This window comes from Poeciliopsis prolifica, unplaced genomic scaffold (assembly GCF_027474105.1).
Source record: "Poeciliopsis prolifica strain line A6 unplaced genomic scaffold, Auburn_PproV2 SCAFFOLD036, whole genome shotgun sequence".
NCBI classification, from domain to species: Eukaryota; Metazoa; Chordata; class Actinopteri; order Cyprinodontiformes; family Poeciliidae; genus Poeciliopsis; species Poeciliopsis prolifica.
The window spans coordinates 1,198,444-1,218,462 of record NW_026562411.1 but is presented as its reverse complement, the minus strand read 5'-3'; the positions used below and the strand labels follow the sequence as shown (position 1 = coordinate 1,218,462).

The following is a 20,019-nucleotide window of genomic DNA, read 5'->3' as shown; positions in this document are numbered from 1 at the left end:
TGAGGGAAGAAATCTATTAGTTGGGTTGTGTGGGTCGCATTTGCCTGGTGTATGAATGTAGCCTTAGTTCAAGAACCAGGACTTGGCACTACGTAACTGACTCACCCCTGTGAGACCTGGATGGGACTGCTGCTGGATAAAGGTGGGTTCAGTGTTTGAGTGGTTGGACTTGGACCTCGCTGCTGACTCTTGATGTCTCCAGGCGGACTAAGGCTCCGAGGTGATGTTGGTGGCTGTCCGCCGACCACTGCTGACCTCGCCACAGACTCCACATAGCTTCTTGGGCCTTGATTTAAATAAAAAGTGTAAGATTTAAATGTATAGCTTCATGCTGTACATTGATTGGTTTCTGATTTGTGTTTCTTTCCCTTGAGCAAGAGATTAATACAATGGAACAAACAAGTCAAAGGAGAAGGAACTAATAGTGAATGGTTTTTTTTAATGAGTAGCTGGTGATGCTGACAAGGACAAGTGAAACGGATCTTAAAGGGCGAATCACCATCATCAACAGTCAGAAAACCTACAAACCCTTTAAAATAAAATAAAGGTTGTTTTTTTTAAATGTTTTACAATTTTTTGAAACACAGTTAGCCTTTTAACAGATGCCCACTGAAGCAAAATAGCATAACTGTATATATCAACCATGATTCATTTCCTGGAACTGAACAGTACCACACAAATTTCTCTAGACAAGAAACTTTCTCAAAGCCGGGATCAAACGGACGTGGGCTCGCTTATAGGAGACAGTGATGATTTTTAGAAAGTGATGATGTAAAAATGATGATAAACGCCCTTTAAGATAAATGAGGTGGCTACTGATTATGAGCTTGAGTGCCAGCAACAATCTCTAACTCTTACCTTCCTCCCTTTCACTGCTCTCATCATCTGTTTGGCATCATTGGAGATAACCCAGAAACAACATATTGTAAAGAACATGATGTAGGAATTCACAGTCCTAGTGATAATGTCATCTTTCTTGGAGCTTACAGCTCTAAGCAAATCAACATCCCATCCTTTTGATTTAAACATTGTTGTTTCTTCAGATGACTGATTAGGAACCCAGTGCACAATAATCTCTGACCCATGACCCGAAAGACGTCTTCATGGTTTCAGGACCAACCTGAGCCTGTTTGGTTGAGGAGGATTTCTGCCGGGTTGTGAGGCTTCAAGCCCAGAGCTGACAGGGGAGTCTTGGCAAGACCAGGAGGAGACCGACCTGGAGGGAAACGGCCAGTTAGCACCACAAAGACAGACCTACAGCCATGCTGACAGCAGTTACCTGTTGACCGTCTGACTTACAAACTGTGGTTCCATTTAGGATACTATTTTTACTTCTGTCAACTCTTAGAAATGTGATTTGAACAACCAACCAGGTAAGGAACCATCAGCATGTCTGGGTGGTACAAAGATATTCAGGTGGGTGTTCCCATGCTTCATGCTCTGATGGAGGATCAAAACATGCACGTGACCAATCACAGTCAAACTCTGACCCGACCTGACTCCTAGTAGGACAAGGTGCATTAAAGCAGAGCTGAGCTGAACCTATGAAGAACATCTGATTGAAGGTTTTAGTCTTTGCCTAAAAGCAAATCAGGCAGAAAACATGAAAGATACATAAACTCATCCAAGTTAAAACTGAGATAAACTGAAATAAAGCCAAAGGTTTTTATATGCTTTAACCTCTGATCATATAAGAGGCTATTGGACGAATACCTGCTTGTTCCTTTTAATTGACACTTTTTTCCTACCAGTTAGAACTAAGACATATGATTTACAGGCTTATACATTATCAGTTAATCGACTTTTAACCTCTTATGAAGATGTATGAAACTAAAGGCTCTCCCATACTTCATTCAAAGCGTCGAAATTAGTTCCATGATAAAAAAAATACTACTGTCTTATTTGCAGGGAGGTGTCTTCCTGTCCGTCAGTCGAACCATTTAGCGCAGAGCTTTGTGCTGAAATTCTTCCAGAAGTTTGCTGCCATGTTTTATGCAGATGTTTATATTAATAATATTTCTCTTCAATCAGTCCTCTCCTACTAACTGGTTTTTGTGTCTGCAAGCGACATGAATAGTTTTGAGGGGCATTTATCAGACATGGTGAGAAATTATGGTAATTTGTATGGATATTCACACAATACCTCAAAAGATTGTCAAAATGGCTGAAACTCCTGAATGGAAATAGTAAAGTCATTGGAAGGGAAGAAAGGTGCAACTCTGTCTCCATAGAGTTTCCTCCTGGAAGCACCAGGTGACCCCAGGTGGTCTGCGTCTTGTATTTATGTAAAGTGTGACTAACATGAACATCCTGCAGCCATGTGACCGATCATGTGACCGATCATGTGACCGAACATCGACTGTTCAGCTTTGAATGAAGTATGGGAGCGACTCCACTAAACACTGGAGATTATGTTTCTGGAAAAAGGCTTTTATTCTTGCTGAATCACTGAGATGATTCATCATTTTCATGCCAAAAAGTAATTATCCTGAACAACAACAAAAAGATAACAATGACAGAAGCAGGTTGTGGCAGGGAAACAGGGCAGCAATGGGAACTGGAGCAGGAGAGCAGCAGCTGCTGACAGTTTGGTTTATAAAAACATGATTTCAGTTTTCATTGGAGGCTTTGACTGCTCTGCATCTGGTCACACTGCTGCTCTCGTGTGATTTTCACGCCAAAGCCGTGCAGGGCTGTGATAAGTGATGGGCAGAGAGACACTGAGGCACAGAGCAGGGGTCAGTATGGCTGACGGGTTGGGACGGTGGGACTCCCTCCACTTACCAAAGAATTGCAATCAAATCTTTGAAACCGAACCTTTTGGTCATAGATGGTACGAGTGGGAGAGACATGAAGACTGAAGCACCTTCAGCATCTTCTACTGAGAACAAACTGCACTGGTCCTCAAACATGCATTTCCAACAAGACTGGCTGAGGAATCGGTGATTTTTACTTCTACGCTACATTTTGTGCCAAGCTGAGAAAATGTAGAGTTAAGAACAGCGTTACCTGCTGAGGACGTAAAGACGACAGCAGAGGAACTGACCTGGGAAACTAAAAACTAGGCATGTAGTTATTGAGGAAGCTAACTTGGGTCCAAAATGCATCACTTGCATTAATTATTTGCTGACTAAGTCTCTACGCAGTGGCCTCTCTGGATATTTGCGAGAGAGAACTGGAAGAAGATCGCTGTGTCACTTTTTGATTTAGTTTGCTGATTCTGAGGGTAAGTACACTGCTTTTTTCGGTGAGTAAAAGATTTAAGTTTGTTCGTGTTTTACTGTCCCACTGTGTTCCCCTCCATTTGCTGTGTGACCAGATAGACCCCAGGGCCATCTTGGTCCTTTGGAGATGCAGTCATGGAGGAATCACCAACGGTCTGTGACCCTGTTGACCCCATGTTAATTGGTGCCTAAATCATCCAATCTGATTTCCTGTTGGATCAGGGACCGGTGCGGATGTGCTTTAGCCTCTAGGCTACGTTCACATATCAGGTGAAGGCCACCCATATCCCATCTTTGCCTGAAAGACCCAATTCAAATCTGTTAACCCTAAAAAAAAATCTGATTCATGACACTTTTATACGCGGTACAAATCAGATAGCTATCCAATAGTTTTTAAAGTGTGTATCTGACGCTCATGTCACTGACATGTTACATGCATTGTCAAAATAGAAGAATTCAGACGCAATAAATCTGAACACAAACAATGGCTGAGGAACGCAGAGCCGACTCTTTGGATGGAGCTAATCAACAGAAAGACAGTGAGCTACTTTAATTATTGGTAGTAACAATTCGATCCAAATTGGAAAATCAATCCATAGACGGCGGCGTCCATTGTTGCTTCCATAAAGTCTGATTACGGTTTTGTTCAATTAGTGGTAGAACAACCATGAAACAAAGTCATAATGGAGCCTCGTTATGTGTGAACAGCCTGAAATCCAATGAAGGAACATTTAACTGGATCAGAACTTAATAAACTGAAAAAAGTTAAGACAACATGACCTATAAGACACTAATAGAAAGAAGAGTTAAACATCCAGATTGAATGGTCACATTTTTTTCATCAGCATTATAATCCTTCAAACCTTCTTTCCTGTTATTTCATAAACAGGAAGAAAAGTTGGTTGTAATTGAACTTGTATTTTAAAAATGATCAATCATGGATAAGTTACATAAGTATCTAAGTCAAAGCGCCACAGTGCCATCTGTCAGCCGGAGAGACACTTACACAGATTGAAGTAAGGGGTTTGCGGTGAGACGGGGAAGGCAGGGGTTTGGGGTAACGCCTCACCACCAACGGTGGGTGTCGGACCGACGGGGCCTCCCTCCATCTCCTCAAAGGCCTCCCGGTAGCTGTGCATGTTTCTCTGTAGAGGCAGAAAAAATCCAATCACAAAACAATCACTTCAAACGTTTTGATGCGTCCGGAACGAGTTTTCTACCTCCTTGGGTCGACCCCCCGGGTTCATGGCTATGGCGCTGACGAACTCTGGAGAAACGCACCGGACTGGAGAACGAACAGGCACATCTGGGGACAGCGCGTCAGAGTGTCCCTCACTGGTGATGCGACGTCGGGGAAGGATTGTCGGTTCCTCTGAAGGTGCTGAACGGGCCTGGACCCCTGAGGGTTAAAGGTCAGAGATGAGAAATGCCTGTTGGTCCGAGTAAAGCGCCCTTTCATATTCAACATGCTCGCTGGAGAAAGTTGCTAAAGGAGCAAACGCACGCCAACATTCAACGTCATATCCAATAAATGCTGTTAAATTCTCAACCTGGGTTGATAAACAAGCTCCTTTTTCATCAAATCAAACACCAGCGGCTCCTCAAACGCTCAGTTAATCTGATTCTCATTAATCTGCTTCAACTTGGAGAGCCAGGCGGAAAGCGAGCAGCATTACAACAAACAGGACTGGAGTTAAGATTTTATGCACATTGGTAACAAAGTGTACAGTGGAAAAACGACACAAAAACAGAATCAGTGTATTAGATCAAGATCTGTTCTTACTGGAGGAAAGCAGGAAGAAAACAAGTTTAAGACAAAGAACATTTTAGTGAACTGTTTGTTCTGAGGCAGTTTCCTCTGCAGCTTCAATGTTTCACCAGGAGGAAGAATCACCAAGACGGTCCAACAGATGTTTGCATCCAAATCAAACATTTCATTTTCACCTTCTTTATTACTGACGGAAATCATTTAAAATGTGTAAAATGTTAAATATTTATTAAGGAAGCCAAATATTTAGTTGCAATGCTGAATGTTTAGTTTAACAGCTGGGAGTTCAGACTCTATCTGTCCAGTTTAAAAGATTACAACACTGTTTACACTGCCGGTCTAATCCAATACTAACTATCAGAAGCACCAATAAACATTTTATTTCTTCAGCTTTCAGAACAGTTTCACAGGATGCGGCCATATTGGATTGTGACTCTGGGCAGTGGGAAACCTCTGACCTCTGAGCAAAGGTGCAAACGCAATTTACTGCTGTACTTCGGTCTGCAGGCTCTGAAGACAGAGCTGTGTGGACGAAGGCCTGGTCTGTGTGGACGAAGGCCTGGTCTGAGTGGACGAAGGCCTGGTCTGTGTGGACGAAAGCCTGGTCTGTGTGGACGAAGGCCTGGTCTGTGTGGACGGGCCTGGTCTGTGTGGACGAAAGCCTGGTATGTGTGGACGAAGGCCTGGTCTGTGTGGACGAAGGCCTGGTCTGTGTGGACGAAAGCCTGTCTGTGTGGACGAAAGCCTGGTCTGTGTGGACGAAGGCCTGGTCTGTGTGGACGAAAGCCTGGTCTGTGTGGACGAAGGCCTGGTCTGTGTGGACGAAGGCCTGGTCTGTGTGGACGAAGGCCTGGTCTGTGTGGACGAAAGCCTGGTCTGTGTGGACGAAGGCCTGGTCTGTGTGGACGAAGGCCTGGTCTGTGTGGACGAAGGCCTGGTCTGTGGACGAAGGCCTGGTCTGTGTGGACGAAGGCCTGGTCTGTGTGGACGAAAGCCTGGTCTGTGTGGACGAAGGCCTGGTCTGTGTGGACGAAGGCCTGGTCTGTGTGGACGAAAGCCTGTCTGTGTGGACGAAGGCCTGGTCTGTGTGGACGAAAGCCTGGTCTGTGTGGACGAAGGCCTGGTCTGTGTGGACGAAGGCCTGGTCTGTGTGGACGAAGGCCTGGTCTGTGTGGACGAAGGCCTGGTCTGTGGACGAAGGCCTGGTCTGTGTGGACGAAAGCCTGGTCTGTGTGGACGAAGGCCTGGTCTGTGGACGAAGGCCTGGTCTGTGGACGAAGGCCTGGTCTGTGGACCAAAGCCTGGTCTGTGGACGAAGGCCTGGTCTGTGGACCAAAGCCTGGTCTGTGGACGAAGGCCTGGTCTGTGGATCAAAGCCTGGTCTGTGGACGAAGGCCTGGTCTGTGGACCAAAGCCTGGTCTGTGGACGAAGGCCTGGTTTGTGGACGAAAGCCTGGTCTGTGGACGAAGGCCTGGTCTGTGGACGAAGGCCTGGTCTGTGGACCAAAGCCTGGTCTGTGGACGAAGGCCTGGTCTGTGGACCAAAGCCTGGTCTGTGGACAAAGGCCTGGTCTGTGTGGACGAAGGCCTGGTCTGTGGACGAAGGCCTGGTCTGTGGACCAAAGCCTGGTCTGTGGACAAAGGCCTGGTCTCTGCTGTAAATGAAGTAAAAGGTGGAGGACAACACGAGAACAGCTGTTCTGCTGCGACTCATATTCGAAAAATCTGTTTTTTTCCTGGTTTTAAAACAGAAACACACCCAGAGAGACAGAGCTCTAAAACTGAGGTCCAGATGTGTCCAAAACACACCTCCCTGTTACAGTATGCTGCCACCATGGTAACAGCTAATGGTTACCAGCTGCTGATCCCAGAACCATGAGGCCTTTTCTCCGATCATTCTGTGGACGCAACATGACGGCGAGTCTGATGGATCCATGAGGCTTCCTGATCGTCGCCTGCTGACACTCAAACCAAACGAACGACTGAAAAGCAGCTCTGCTGTGAATCCCATCGTTACCTAATTCCACCTCTGTGGTTTGTGGTGAATCTCTGGGAAGGATCTTCCTCTGGTGAAGATTGGGCCACCAGCTTCCAGAGGACAAACAGGTCCACTGATGCTTCCAACTGGGACAATGTGGTCTGCTTTTACTTTGTCTGCTTTTGTAAATCATGAAAACGGTTGAAGTGATAAAAGTGGTTTTGAATGAGGCCAGTGTATCCTGGCTGCTGCATTGTTCCCCAACTTTGGCAAAACAGATCTTGTGACACGCTCTCTCCTGGCAGGACACAGAGCCGCCTTTGTTCCTCCTCTGTCCCGTTCTTGTGAAACTTTAACGTTCTCCCCCTGGTCTGATCCGACCACTCCTTCACCTTCAGAGAGGAAACTGCAGCTCAGAACAAACACTAGTGGTGAGGAAGGTTGATGTTTCTCAAGCTGGAGAATGACGGAAAGACATTTTATGGAGGACGAAGAGGTGAAACAAAGACGATTCAATGCCAAACACAAGCCCAACACACTGAAAAGGTAAAGCAGAAAAATTTGAAGTCAGACTGAAGGGACACTCAGACTGAAGGGACACTCAGACTGAAGGAAAATCATCGTGTTTTCCTGCAGTGTTCCTTCAGACCGGCTGGGAGAACCAACCCGACAGGGAGTGAGAGCGGCGCTGCTCAGACTGAGAAGAGGTCATGCTGGGGTTGATGTTTTGGACTCGAGCCGAATATTCTGGACAAACAGATGAACGATGAAAGAAAGGAGATTATGATAAAGAAAGACGAGCAGAGGGAGGATGAGGTCATCTGAAAATAACAGCAGAAGAAGAAGATAACAGACATCATGTGCTCCTGTTCAGATCACACAACGTTCCCACATGACAGCAAAACTAAAATGAAACAGTGAGTTAAACATTTGAATATCACTAAGATGAAGTGTTTGTGCTTTGCTCTCTGCTGCTGTAGTTCATCCCATCTGCAGGATGTCAGATGCTTTTATCTGGACAACCTGCTGGACTGGAAATCTCTTCCTGTTTCAGGCTGAGTGATGGAGACGGCCAGGAAACCAGATAAGAGCAGAACATGTTTACGTTTCAGCGAACGCTTCGGCCATTTACCTCCTCTGGTCTCTGTCCTGCCGCTCACAATCATAAAGTCCAAATGAGGCCAAGATGTGAAGAAGAAAACTCCACGTTTTGAAATCTAAAATTTTGAAACCATCATACATTATTTAGAGATTGTTTGCACATTTCATGAGACTTAATTTCTGTACAATTAAAGCCAAAAGCAAACTGATCTGCCAGGGACAAGAACAGGCAGAGAAACTAAAACCTGGGCAGATGATCCCGGGTTTCCAGCTGGACTCTGACCGGCCAGGCGGGTTGAACCCAGACGGGTTGAACTCAGACTCCCAACATGGCAACATGCCGTTACAATGACGAGTCTCACATACTGTCATGTCTTGTGCTTGATGTAAGCAATGACATTTTTCCATCCCCCAAGCAATGGACAAAATGTCAGCAGCTCCGTCCGAACCGGACCGGATTGAACCTAACCGGACCGGACTGAACCTGACCGGACTGAACCTGACCAGACTGAACCTGACCGGACCGGACTGAACCTGACCGGACTGAACCTGACCGGACTGAACCTGACCGGACTGGACTGAACCTGACCGGACTGAACCTGACCGGACTGAACCTGACCGGACTGAACCTAACCGACCGGACTGAACCTGACCGGACCGGACTGAACCTGACCGGACTGAACCTGACCGGACTGGACTGAACCTAACCGGACCGGACTGAACCTGACCGGACTGAACCTGACCGGACTGAACCGGACCGGACTGAACCTGACCGGACTGAACCTTTATCCTACGGACAAACAGCTGCAGTTCCACCTGCTATTTTTTTTTTCCATTTTACAGTGGAAACAGAAATTACTGGTTGACTATCCGCTATCCGAGGCGTAAAACTTTACACCTGACTTTGTAAAAGTTTTTCCCGCCTTTGGGAGGCAATCTCTTCAGGCGACCCCACAGATTTGATCAGATTTATCTCTGGACCAAAACATATTTTCTTCTGGTAATGTTTTGTTTTGTGTTTGCATTCAGACTCTGAAGATGAAAAATATCAGTTCAGCATTCTGGCAAACAGCAACACAATAAGAAACCTCAGCTCCATCTGCAGAACGCTCAGCACAGATACAGAAACCACCACATGTCACAATAGGGATGTTTTCTTTCAGTGATGACCCGTGTTGTTTTTGTGCCGATCAGAACTTCTGGAATCGTGACCCAAACATTCCAGTTGGTTTCTTCAAACCAGAAGACGTTCTCCCACAAGGATTTAGAGATTTTAGCCAAGCCTGGATGTTTTCCCTGAACGAATCTGTTTATCAACCAAGTCCAGACATAAAGTTAAAATGACCAGTACTTTCTGCTGACCGCCCGGTGGTGGACCGCTGGACAGACACTTTTCTATGTAATTTTTTAAATGCATATATTTTCTGTCAGTCATCCTATTCTGTTTCTAAACATGAATGGCTTAACTCTGCGCTAGAAAGTTGATATACTACTGTAGATCTCATTTTGTACCCTTCTCCTGACTGATACCTTTGAATAGTAACATCATTAGTATGTTCTTTAACCTCTGCAAAATCTGGCATTGTGATGTTTGCAGATTAAATGTCAAGAAACTGCAGCCCAACTTTATTCCAGATTATTTCATTTCTTCATGTTGATGGCAGATGAGAATCTACTAGGTCCAAAATGGGGTGTGCACAAAAAAAATGAATAAAAAAAGGTTGGACATTATCTTCTAACACACAGGTGTCAAACTGAAGTCCTCAAGAGTTGCTGTCCTGGAGTTTTTAGATGAGCCACAGCTACAAAACACTGGAATGAAATGTCTTAATGACCTAATTATTCTGTTCAGCTGGTGCAGCAGAGGCTCATCTAAAGGTTGCAGGACACCAGTCCTCCAGGTCCCCCAGGTCCTCCAGGACTGGAGTTTGACTCCGCTGTTCTAACACAAGAGATAAAAAGGTCTTACCTGCCACTCTCTGGGCCACCAGACCTTCGACATTGAAGACTTCCTCTGGCTCATCGTCTCTTGCCTGAGATGATGCTGAGGCTGAACTTGGGCTTCTTTGGGACTCTGAGACATCTGAGGGCTGGATACTTGTTGGGAATGTGGTAACAGGTTTGAGCTGAAGGTGGGGCCTTAAAGAGGGAAGGATCTGTGACGAACCACTGGTTGCAGAGGAGTAATTTGGAGATCCCTTGAAAGGTGAGGGCTCTGGTGAAGCTGGCTTCCCAGGTGTTTTATGAGCTATTGATAGACTGCCAGCCAGGCTGGGCACTGGGGCAGTAACGTTCAGGGCAGATTCAGTCTGGAGGGACGGTCTGGTTTGGCTCTGGGAGAAGGACGGCTGTGTGGTCACCACCATGTCCCTCAGTGGAGCGCTTTGGGACTTTGATACGGCTGAACAGCTGGGCTCCAGGTTCATCACGAGTTGGTTAAGGGTTTCGATAGACTGCTCGATCTCTTCCTGAGAAGCACTGTGGCGGTGTGGGAACTGCGGCAGGCTGTGGTGAGTGGACATTGACACAGATGGAAGTGGACTGAATGTGATTCCTTCAGTTACTGGCTCCTCTGGAACGCCAAATCGCTGCCAGACATTGAGACCACGTTGGACGGCGTCCCTGCTGCTGATGGTGCGGGTGGGAGCCTGTGGCATGGACTTTGGCTCAGCGCCAAAGGAACGAGAACGAAACAAGTTACCGTTCTGGGTAGCCATGTAATTTTCCAATGATGGGGTTAAATCACTCTGGATCAAAGCAGCAGGTTTATCAGATGTGCCAACATGTGGCTGAATGGTTTCCAGAGGTTTCTCTGGGATGTTGCGCTCCAGACACGGCACAGGCTCCTGGCCATTGATAAGTGATTCAGACTGGAAGTAAAGATCAGCCGGTGTAGCTCGTCCATCTGTGGAGGAAAACGTCCCCAGACTGTCCACACTGTTGCCCTCTTGACTGGTGGGCAGTTCATCATCCAGGATGTCCGTTTCGCGATCAATACCACTGTGCCCATTGACATGGACCTGGGCGGGAACCAGGTGAAGCATTCCTGCAGCGGCAGCAGATGTTGGTGTGGACAAGTAGGTCTGTCTGTGCAAGGGCCCCTCCAGTCCACTCAGTAGTTGCTCTAATTCCTTCTTCTCCTTGGGACTTATTGGTTGTTGTGGTGGTGGAGCTTGTTGACGGACTGGAGGTAACGCCTCATCCACGGTGACGTGTGTTTGGCTCACAGCGGAAGCCTGAGGTGCTGATGTGGCTTCATCCGTTCGGTCAGTTTTGATCGAGGCAGTGGAGTTTCCTGAATCACTGCTCACTGACAGGGCGTGGTCACCAGCAGGTAGAGCGTGTTCAACAGCTGTGGCTGGAAGGCCATTTGACGTGACTGCTCCTTCACCAGACTCCTTTTTACGAACTTTGGCATAGAGACTCCCGTCCAGAGGCCCCTGGGTGTGAATGACGTCTGAAACAAATAGAACGAAGTCTGTTTAGAGTCTGATCAACAATGCGTCTGTTCTTCAGAACCCATTTATATTCAGCTGCCCACACATTCCCATAGCCACAGTGACTCGGCAACTACCAATACAACTCTGCAAACTACTAAAAATAAATCAAGACACCGAGAAGAAAAGTGTGTGCAGCTCTGAGGAAAGGCTCTCCAGCTAACGGCGCTGCTGGCTTATTTCCACTTTTCTACCAGCTTCAGGAAATGAACAGTTACTGCAGATTGTGCTGTGGAAAATATGAAATCACCAGGGTTTGCCCCCCTTTTTTTAGCTTAACATATAAATATGTGCCATCTGACTAACTCTGGTCAATCAGACAAAGATTTTTCTAGTATTTACAGCCTACAGCTCCAGCCAAGGCGTGTGAGGATATAGGGTGTCCCAGTCAGAAAGATTTAGTCATCACTGGAAATTTTTCTCTCTCTGACAAAGAAAGGCCAGAAGGATTCTCCTGTGTTTAAAAAACAAGCACAACAAACCAGGAGAGGCAGTTAAAGCAGAACCCAAACAAAGCCCAGTTCTTTTCTGCCATCGCTGAACAAGCAGTCAACTTGTCTAAAAACATTCTGCTTGTCATACATGGGGAAGAGTTCAAATAAAAGCAATACCTGCTTCTTTCCTCCTCCACAAAACTTTCTAAGAAACCCTTATCAAATGTATCCTTTTCTGATTGTCCAACTGAGAAAAGAGCAGCACAAAAATGCTGCCTGTGTCTCTGCAGTCTATAGAAATCTTCATCTCAGCAGTGGTGAATACGGGGCCCGGCACCGGGGCCTTTCAGAGATCTGACCTGCTGGCTGAGCCACTCAACCTGAAGGACAGGAAGTCACCTGCAGGTGGAGCCGTGGCAGTAGGTGGCGCTGATTCCCTGCATTAGATTCTTGTTGCTAAGTCAACGGTACTCAAACCAAAAACTGCATGTTGCTTAGTGAGTCAAACTGACTGACGGTTCAGATGAACCAGCCAGCTGTCCAGAGCTGCAGGACCACAACCAATTACAGTCAACAACCAACATCCTCCAACTCCATCGACCCATAGTCATGTTTTTGGACTTTGGGTGGAACCGGGAGTACCTGGGCAGAACCCACACATGCAGACTCCCTGCTGAAAGCTCCGGCTGGGATCCGAATGTTCTGCTGTGGAGCAGTGATACCAACTATCACACAGTTCAAACCCAAACGGGTTTGGGGTTTTGATCAGGTGTTCCCTGAATGGCCAGGTCTGAACATCATCACTGCATAAACTTCATAAAAATTCTGACATCAAGCTGAGCACACAGTCCTGCAGACACGCAGCAGTTATGCAGATAAACATAGACATCACTCATGAAAGAAGAGCCCTTTGCGCTCGCTGCTCTTTTTTATCTCCTGTCTGCAGTCAACAGACTCAGTACCTCAACACGCTGCGCTGCTGCTGGTCCAGGGCAGCCAGCAGGTTTCCTACCTGTGTGAGCGACAGACAAGCATTCATCCCCAAACTGCGAAGGGAAAGCCCCGCGGCAGAAAGTGGGATCAGCAGAGCCGATCGTGGCTCCTCCTCCGTCTGCAGAGCCTCTTTGTGTCAGAGCTTGAGCTGCTGGTGCTGCAGGCTGTCTGAGGTCCGCTCTGCTCCACAGACTGGCCCTGTTCTGTTTGGTCATGTGGGAGGTCTGTCACAACAGCGTGTGTGATGGTGCGTGTAGGTGGAGGCTAAGGGGCCACTGGATTCCACAGGACGGGGTTTGATGGAGCCTCATCCAACTCTATTACACACACATCCTTCCTTCACACACTCATTCTGACGAAAACTGCTAAAGACCTTTATTATATGTGGAACCTGTTCTCTTGGACCTGGATGCTGCTCAGTTCGGCTGTAATGGAAAGAAGAAGCTCATCCAACATGTAACAAGCTGCAGAGCAGGAGCAACTCCACCCTGCTGCAGGCCGACCAGAACCAGAACCTCTACTTTCTGCTAGAAAGAATCATTCTTTCTGAACTGCTCAGATATGAACCATTCAGTTCCGTTACTGCATTTTGTCAGAAGACTCACGAGACTCCAACCTCTGGACAACATCTTTTTAAATTCGTAAACATATTTTACGCCAGTTGAAAGCAGGTTTATGGGTGAAGGTCTATCACAATGTGAAAAATATTTTTAATTAGGCTAAAAATAGCCAACAAATTTCCCAACTGTCTCAGCGTCCCGGGCTTCAGTTCTTCCCCTGATGAGGAAGAGAATCAACGATCCCAGAACTTTAGTCATCGTCCTTAAACTGATGTGACGAACCAGCAGCATCTCCTCTTGTCCTACAGGACATCTAATCCGTCACTTTACACTTTGGTCTGCGGTCCCAACGACTATTTATGTTGATGCGTCTGCTGCTGTTTTCATTTGCTTGAAATGAATCCACATGAGCTTCTACAAATAACCTTTAACCTTTCTCACACGGAGCCGTCCGTGTGAGAAGACGCAGCATGTGTTGATCTGCTTGGAGGAAGCAGAAGCTGATTTCTGATCATTCTCTGATCCTCATCAACAAGAACAGCAGCTGATAAACTCAAACTTTTTACGGCTGTAATCTAAGGCGCGTTTGGGATATTTTAAGGTTCTGTGAGCCATATGGTGCAACTGTTTGACCTCTTCATCTTTGAACTTTGGCCTCTCACCCCAGTGGCAGTAGATACCCCCGTTACAACGGAAATAGCATGTTGCTCCTGCGGCGTTCAAACACAAACACGCATGTGTGCGGCTCCTGCTGGTCTCTGCGTTTGAAGCGCTGCATTAATAAAAAGCAATCATGAAACACGTTCTGGGAATGTTCCCCATGGCGACTCATAGCAGCACCAGAATAGCGCTACATGTATTTACATTTAATACGCCCCAGAGACGCATGATGCTGTAATCGTATGTAAGTTTAGTCTGCGGCCGTATTTGGACAAAGGTAATGGCTGAACGATTGATTTGTCAACAAAAGCTGCCTTTTACTGTAAACCACAGCTCAATGATTCTTACTCACAGGAATACAGAGGGCTTGGAAATACTTACACAAGATCTGCAACAATATGCAGTAAAGCTGCATGTTGTTGCTTTACTGCTGAAGCTGAATCTGAGTAAAACTGGCAAAGTGCACAAACCTTCCTCCCTGAAACACTCGTCCCAGTCAGCACTTGAGTTGCAGCTCATCAAATATTCATCAGACGCCGTAGTGAGTCAATATCTGGAAGTGCAAAGTGTTTAGGACTGGAAAATAAAGGACAAGATAATGGAGCAAACAAGGCAATTGATTTTCAGTCATGATGTCAGCAGTTTTACAGAAACCACAAATAAGAACGTAGCAACAGCTAACACCCTCCACATTGACATGTAGCACCAGAGTCAAAACAGCACCACCTTGTGGCCATGTTGAGACAAAGATCCAGACCTGTTAGTCTGCGGTTCTCTTTCTCACTGATTCGTGTCAAACCAACTAAATCCTCTGAGCAACCAGTTCCCCTTCTGACCTGCGGGGGCGCTGCACCAAGAACCACTGAAGGAAACGACTCATCATCCTCTGACTCATCAGTTCTTGACCCCAATCTCAATCCCTTTGGGTTCAGGGGTGATTACTTTTCCCCAGGTTGGTTCGAAAGGCTATTGATGAAACAATAAACCAAAATGTAATGTGACCAGCCACTGATAAAACATGGCTCCCTGTGGAATGAGGAGTATTGTGTTATGACAAGGATCAGGAGTGGAGGGAGTATCAAAAGACAGACGGTAACCAAAGAGAAGCGAGTTTCCCAGTGGAACCAGAATGAAGCCGAGGCCTCGTCGTCTCCCAGTAGGCCGAGAACGGCTCTATTCAGGAAGATAAACGGCCCACATTAGCAGGTCCCACGAGCCACAGGACAATAAATAAGGCAGCAGAACCACAGAAGTCATGTGTTCATGTTGTTTTTGGGATGCTGGGAGGATGACTGGAAACCAGCAGTTGTTGGTTCATGCTCTTAATTTGGCTTCAAACATTTCAGATTCTTTTGGAAACTGACATTGCTAGCTAGCTAGCAAACACAAGGAAAGTACTGAGCAACAAGGAGAAAGGGAGTCATGGGAAAGATGTGTATTTGATGCTTTTATGATTTCTGTTCAATAGTCTGTTGGTCTCCATGTTTTAAAGTGCTTATAAATTTGGCCAGATAGCTGGAAAGAAAATTGATTTCTGAAAATGTCAGGAGGAATTTTCATGAAAAGACAGCAGCAAGCATACATGTACAATTACATTAACAGAAGATAAGCTTGAGTTTTCCAGTAATTAATTGTGCTTTTTGCTAGTTTAGTCGTTTGCGTTTGGAGGAAGGCAGAAGCTTTGGCCAGAAGGAAACAGCTAACGTACCGATATCAGCATCATCTGCTATAACCTTGTTTTCCTTCCTCATAACTCTGTCCATGTATGGTTTTTCCAGAAGGATAAAGGCCCATAATTAATGACATCCTTGTCGTGTTTGGCTCAATCAGCCGTATAAAGCCGTGCTGTTGACGGCTAACAGCTGGAATAAAGCTGTTTCCATGAGACGATAACAGACCTCCCATTCATTCCAACACATAATGGACAGCAGATAACCAGCTCCGCTCACAGAAAACAGGCAGATACAGCATTAATTCTCCTGGAAGTCCTTAACATAGCCTTTGGTTGTGAAGGACGCTCCGTATCCCGGTCGCCCTGCAGAGGCCCTCTGCCTCTGCGGCCCCTTCATGATCCAAACACTCCACAGCACAAGGGACTTGTTGTCTCTGTGTGTGATACTGCCTCCACTGGAGGACCTTTAGTTCTCCATGTTGGTCGTTACGCAACCAGAGCTGTTTGGAGTCAAAGCAGAATAATCTGCCAAAGCCCAGGACCACAATCAGGAGCAGAATCGGGTCGATAGCGCCGCAGCCTGTTGCCAACACAAAGCCGAGACGTCAGCGTCCTGCTGGAGGGACGACCAGCAGGACCAGTCCCAACAAGCCTCAGGGAAACTTTCAGGTCAACGACAGCAAGTGTCTCAAACTGTCAGCTTCGGGTTTTATTGCATGATGGGACATGACCTTCAGCCAACCGCTGAAGGTCACCTGGCGCCGTCAACGGGTCGGCGGCGTCAACGGGTCGGCGGTGTCAACGGGTCGGCGGCGTCTTCACATGGAGAAATGATTTTCCTGGGAACGTTACACGGTTCATACGCTGCCTTTCAACCAACCGTTTACATGAATCAGATGAGAACCTTCAGGAGTTCCTCAGGGTTCTGCTTTCAGCCCAGTTACTCTTTTCATGTTTTCTTTTTGAAACAATATTCTAAAAAAAAAAAAAAAAAGATCTCATTTTAACTTTGTCCACTTTTCTTTTAATAATTTCAATCAAATAAATATTTAAATGCAACTGATGACCGATGCTGGGAATCTTAGTTTAGTTTGCTGTATGTTATTTACATCCGGGTCAAATCTAGTTGAAATTGTTGGTTGTTTTACTGATCAATCACCACAAAATGCTAGAAATGAATGAAGTTGATTTTAAAGTCTGTTGTAGATCTTTTCAGTGATCCAGCTCCATCTGATCCAACCTTAAACCACAAACAAGCTTCACATTCCAGCTGAAATCTTTAACTCGCTCCAGTCTGAATCCTTCTGGGCTCAAAGTTTCAGTTCTGCTGTTTGGATGCGGGACCGGGCTCGGCTGGGAAAACCACCACGACCCGGCGCTAACATGCATGAGGTCATCAAGGAATTGCTGGAAGAGGTGAAACAGCAACACTGTAGCAGGAGAAAATCAGTTTACAGAGAAATCAAGGTCACTGGAGGTCTGAGCTCATCCTGGAGACGTTACACCGCTGCTGCACTCTAACAGAACCGCAGGTAACCGGACCAGCAGAGCCAGGAAAACATCTGGACCTTCAGGGCTGATGTGTCTCTAAACCACTGAAACTCAAACTGTAAACTGCAGCTGCAGACAATCGAAACCTCTGGAGGATTTTCTCCTCTGTCACTGCAGGAAGATCCCAGAAATGACCAGAATATCGAGACAAAACGGACAGAAGCACCGGACCAACGACAACCGGACCAACGTCAACATTCACACAGTTCAAACATCCAGACAGCAGAATAACTTGGTGTTACTTGGTGAATCAGAGGCTGTGGCTCCGCTGCATCCGGAGGGTCCGACTCACATGTCCTCCCAGCTTCTCTTCCCGCAGCGACAGAGAGGAAAAACAGCAGCACAGCCGAACCCTGGGCTGCAGACAGCAGACTGGAGCAGAGCAGCACAGTTGTCGCCCCGCTGCGTCGCTGCTGCTGCGTCGCCCCGCTGCGTCGCTGCTGCTGCGTCGCCCCGCTGCGTCGCTGCTGGACCAGGAGTCTGCATTAACTCCTGCAGCTCCTCAGAGCAGCGGCAGGTGCAGCCGAACCGGGGAATAAAAACCAGCTGAGTTTGATTCTGCAGCCGGAAAAAACAGAAACACAACAACCTGCCTCCAAACTGATAAATAACAGAAAGACTCCAGACTGTTTCTGTTCACTGCTGACAGGAATCCACTGAAAGTCATCTGGAAGGACGAACTCAGACCAACAAACTGCAGCTGAAACGTCTCTCCATTATCCATAAACTTTTCCAAAATCAATTTTGAAGTCTTCCACAGACGCTCCATCGAATTTAGATCTGAACTTTGACTAGGCCATGCTGCCACATGAATCTGCTTGGATCTGAACCACCTCAAACTGGATCCAAACGGTTCTGCTACATAAATCACCGCAACAAGCAGCCAGTTCAGCCTCAACATGTGGAATATTTTATATACATGAAATTCAACCCTTACAGAAAAACTGTCATGAAATAAATTGAAATTCAGTTTTTAAACAAAAGAATTTAAGAAGAATCAATAAAATGTATTCAAATCAAAATGGCTGCTGGGATTATTTTGTTTTGACCCGACTAGTTCAGGATGATGTGACACGCGCACACACACACACACACACACACCTCTGCAGAATGAGGTGAAACTTTCACCTGCTCTATTTTAGCAACATCTATTTCAGGCTGTAACACTTTATGAGCTGTGATAAAGGGAAGCCAAATGACCTCTGACCTTTGACTAACTGGGAGCCTAATAAAAACAGGTGGGGGAGGGGATGTGAGGACAGCAGCCTGACCCCTCCCATAACACACACACACTTCCTGTTCGAGTGTTTTGCTGAGCTGCGCGGTCCGGGCCGGGTCGGTGCCGCTTTGGGCGTGGCGTCGTTTCCTTTTTTGAGTGGCACAGAGAGCGGCGCTCTGGTCCCAGAGCGACCGCAGCCGCCTCGGGGGAAACCTCGCTCCATGCCTGTGGCTCGACCCAGGAATGTCTGCAGACCCGGGTCTCCTGGGCCCGGTTGGCTTCTCTGTTGTGATAATTTCACCGCAGATGATTTGGACCATAAAACCGTCTCCCTTCACCATTGGCCATCATTTACACCCAGGGTGGGGAGATTTTCAGGAGATAATAAAAACACAACAAGTTTATGACGTGCGGATATTTCGGGTCGGAGCAGATCGTCGGGAACGGGACGCTCCGTCTCGGCCCACAAGAAAACAAAAGCAGCTCTGGTTCTGAGGCCTTTGTGCCAATCGTAGCACAAAAACAGAAACCTGTTTACACTGCCACATCTAGAGCGGATGGATCAGTCTGCATCCAACAGCTCAGCACCATGACCTGCTGCACTGGAACAGAACCAACCCAACCCTGGTGGGTCCGAGTCTCAATGTGGACCAAGCTCTCAGTCTGGTCCTACTGGAACCGGATTTCTGCACAAAATCCGAGAGCTGAGACGACCTCCACGCAGCGCGGCGCAGCGAATCCAAATCTATTCAGACAAACTACCAGGTCCAACATCTCTGGACTGAGAGTTAATAAAACTCTCAGTCCTTGTACTGGACCTTAGAGTTGGATCCAACCACGGGCCTTCAGAACGGGTCCATGCGGTTCAGCATTCAGTCTGTTTCTGTATCATTCCTTCAGTTATGGGTTCATAGGTCAATGGTACGGTTAGGGCAGAGCCACAGACGTCACACAACACCAACAACACCGTCTCTCTGTCCACACCAGGACATCTGTCCACTGCCTGTCCAGTGAGAGTCCAGCTTCTCTCTCTGGCCTCTCACTCTCAGTGGTTAATGTCTGTTACAGCCCAGTTGGGTGTGTCTCCAGTGTGTGAGTGGGAGCTGTGGTCGACACGCTGATGATGTCATTGTGTGCGTCCCCAAACCAGTTTCTCCAAAATCTGTTTGTTGGCTCCCCGTCGGCCCGTAGGCATCATACGAACTCTTCCTCCACAATCTAAAGCTCAAGGTTTGACCGTGGAATGAAAACGATGCTGTGGAGGTTGGAATAAATCTACGGGCCAATCGATGCCAATCGAATCATCTGTGCACAGTTTCCAGCTTGGACCCAAGAATGAGGAAAGACCACACTGGATCTGCC

General features: G+C 46.9%; 1 protein-coding gene across 15 annotated transcripts in view; it reads right to left on the bottom strand.

Moving 5' to 3' along the window:
- Positions 1-20,019, bottom strand: part of tns1b (tensin 1b) — a 94,351-nt gene that overhangs the window by 8,153 nt on the left and 66,179 nt on the right. For 11 of the 15 annotated variants that reach the window (XM_055052858.1, XM_055052853.1, XM_055052851.1 and 8 more), the window contains 7 exons: positions 10,041-11,528; positions 7,637-7,717; positions 4,445-4,623; positions 4,231-4,369; positions 1,121-1,216; positions 859-885; positions 106-286 (listed from right to left, as the gene is read on the bottom strand). In XM_055052858.1, the coding sequence (XP_054908833.1) occupies positions 106-286; positions 859-885; positions 1,121-1,216; positions 4,231-4,369; positions 4,445-4,623; positions 7,637-7,717; positions 10,041-11,528 (2,191 nt within the window). The remainder of the gene's footprint in view (positions 1-105; positions 287-858; positions 886-1,120; positions 1,217-4,230; positions 4,370-4,444; positions 4,624-7,636; positions 7,718-10,040; positions 11,529-20,019) is intronic. The other 4 variants (XM_055052859.1, XM_055052860.1, XM_055052855.1 and 1 more) reach the window with 4 other exon arrangements.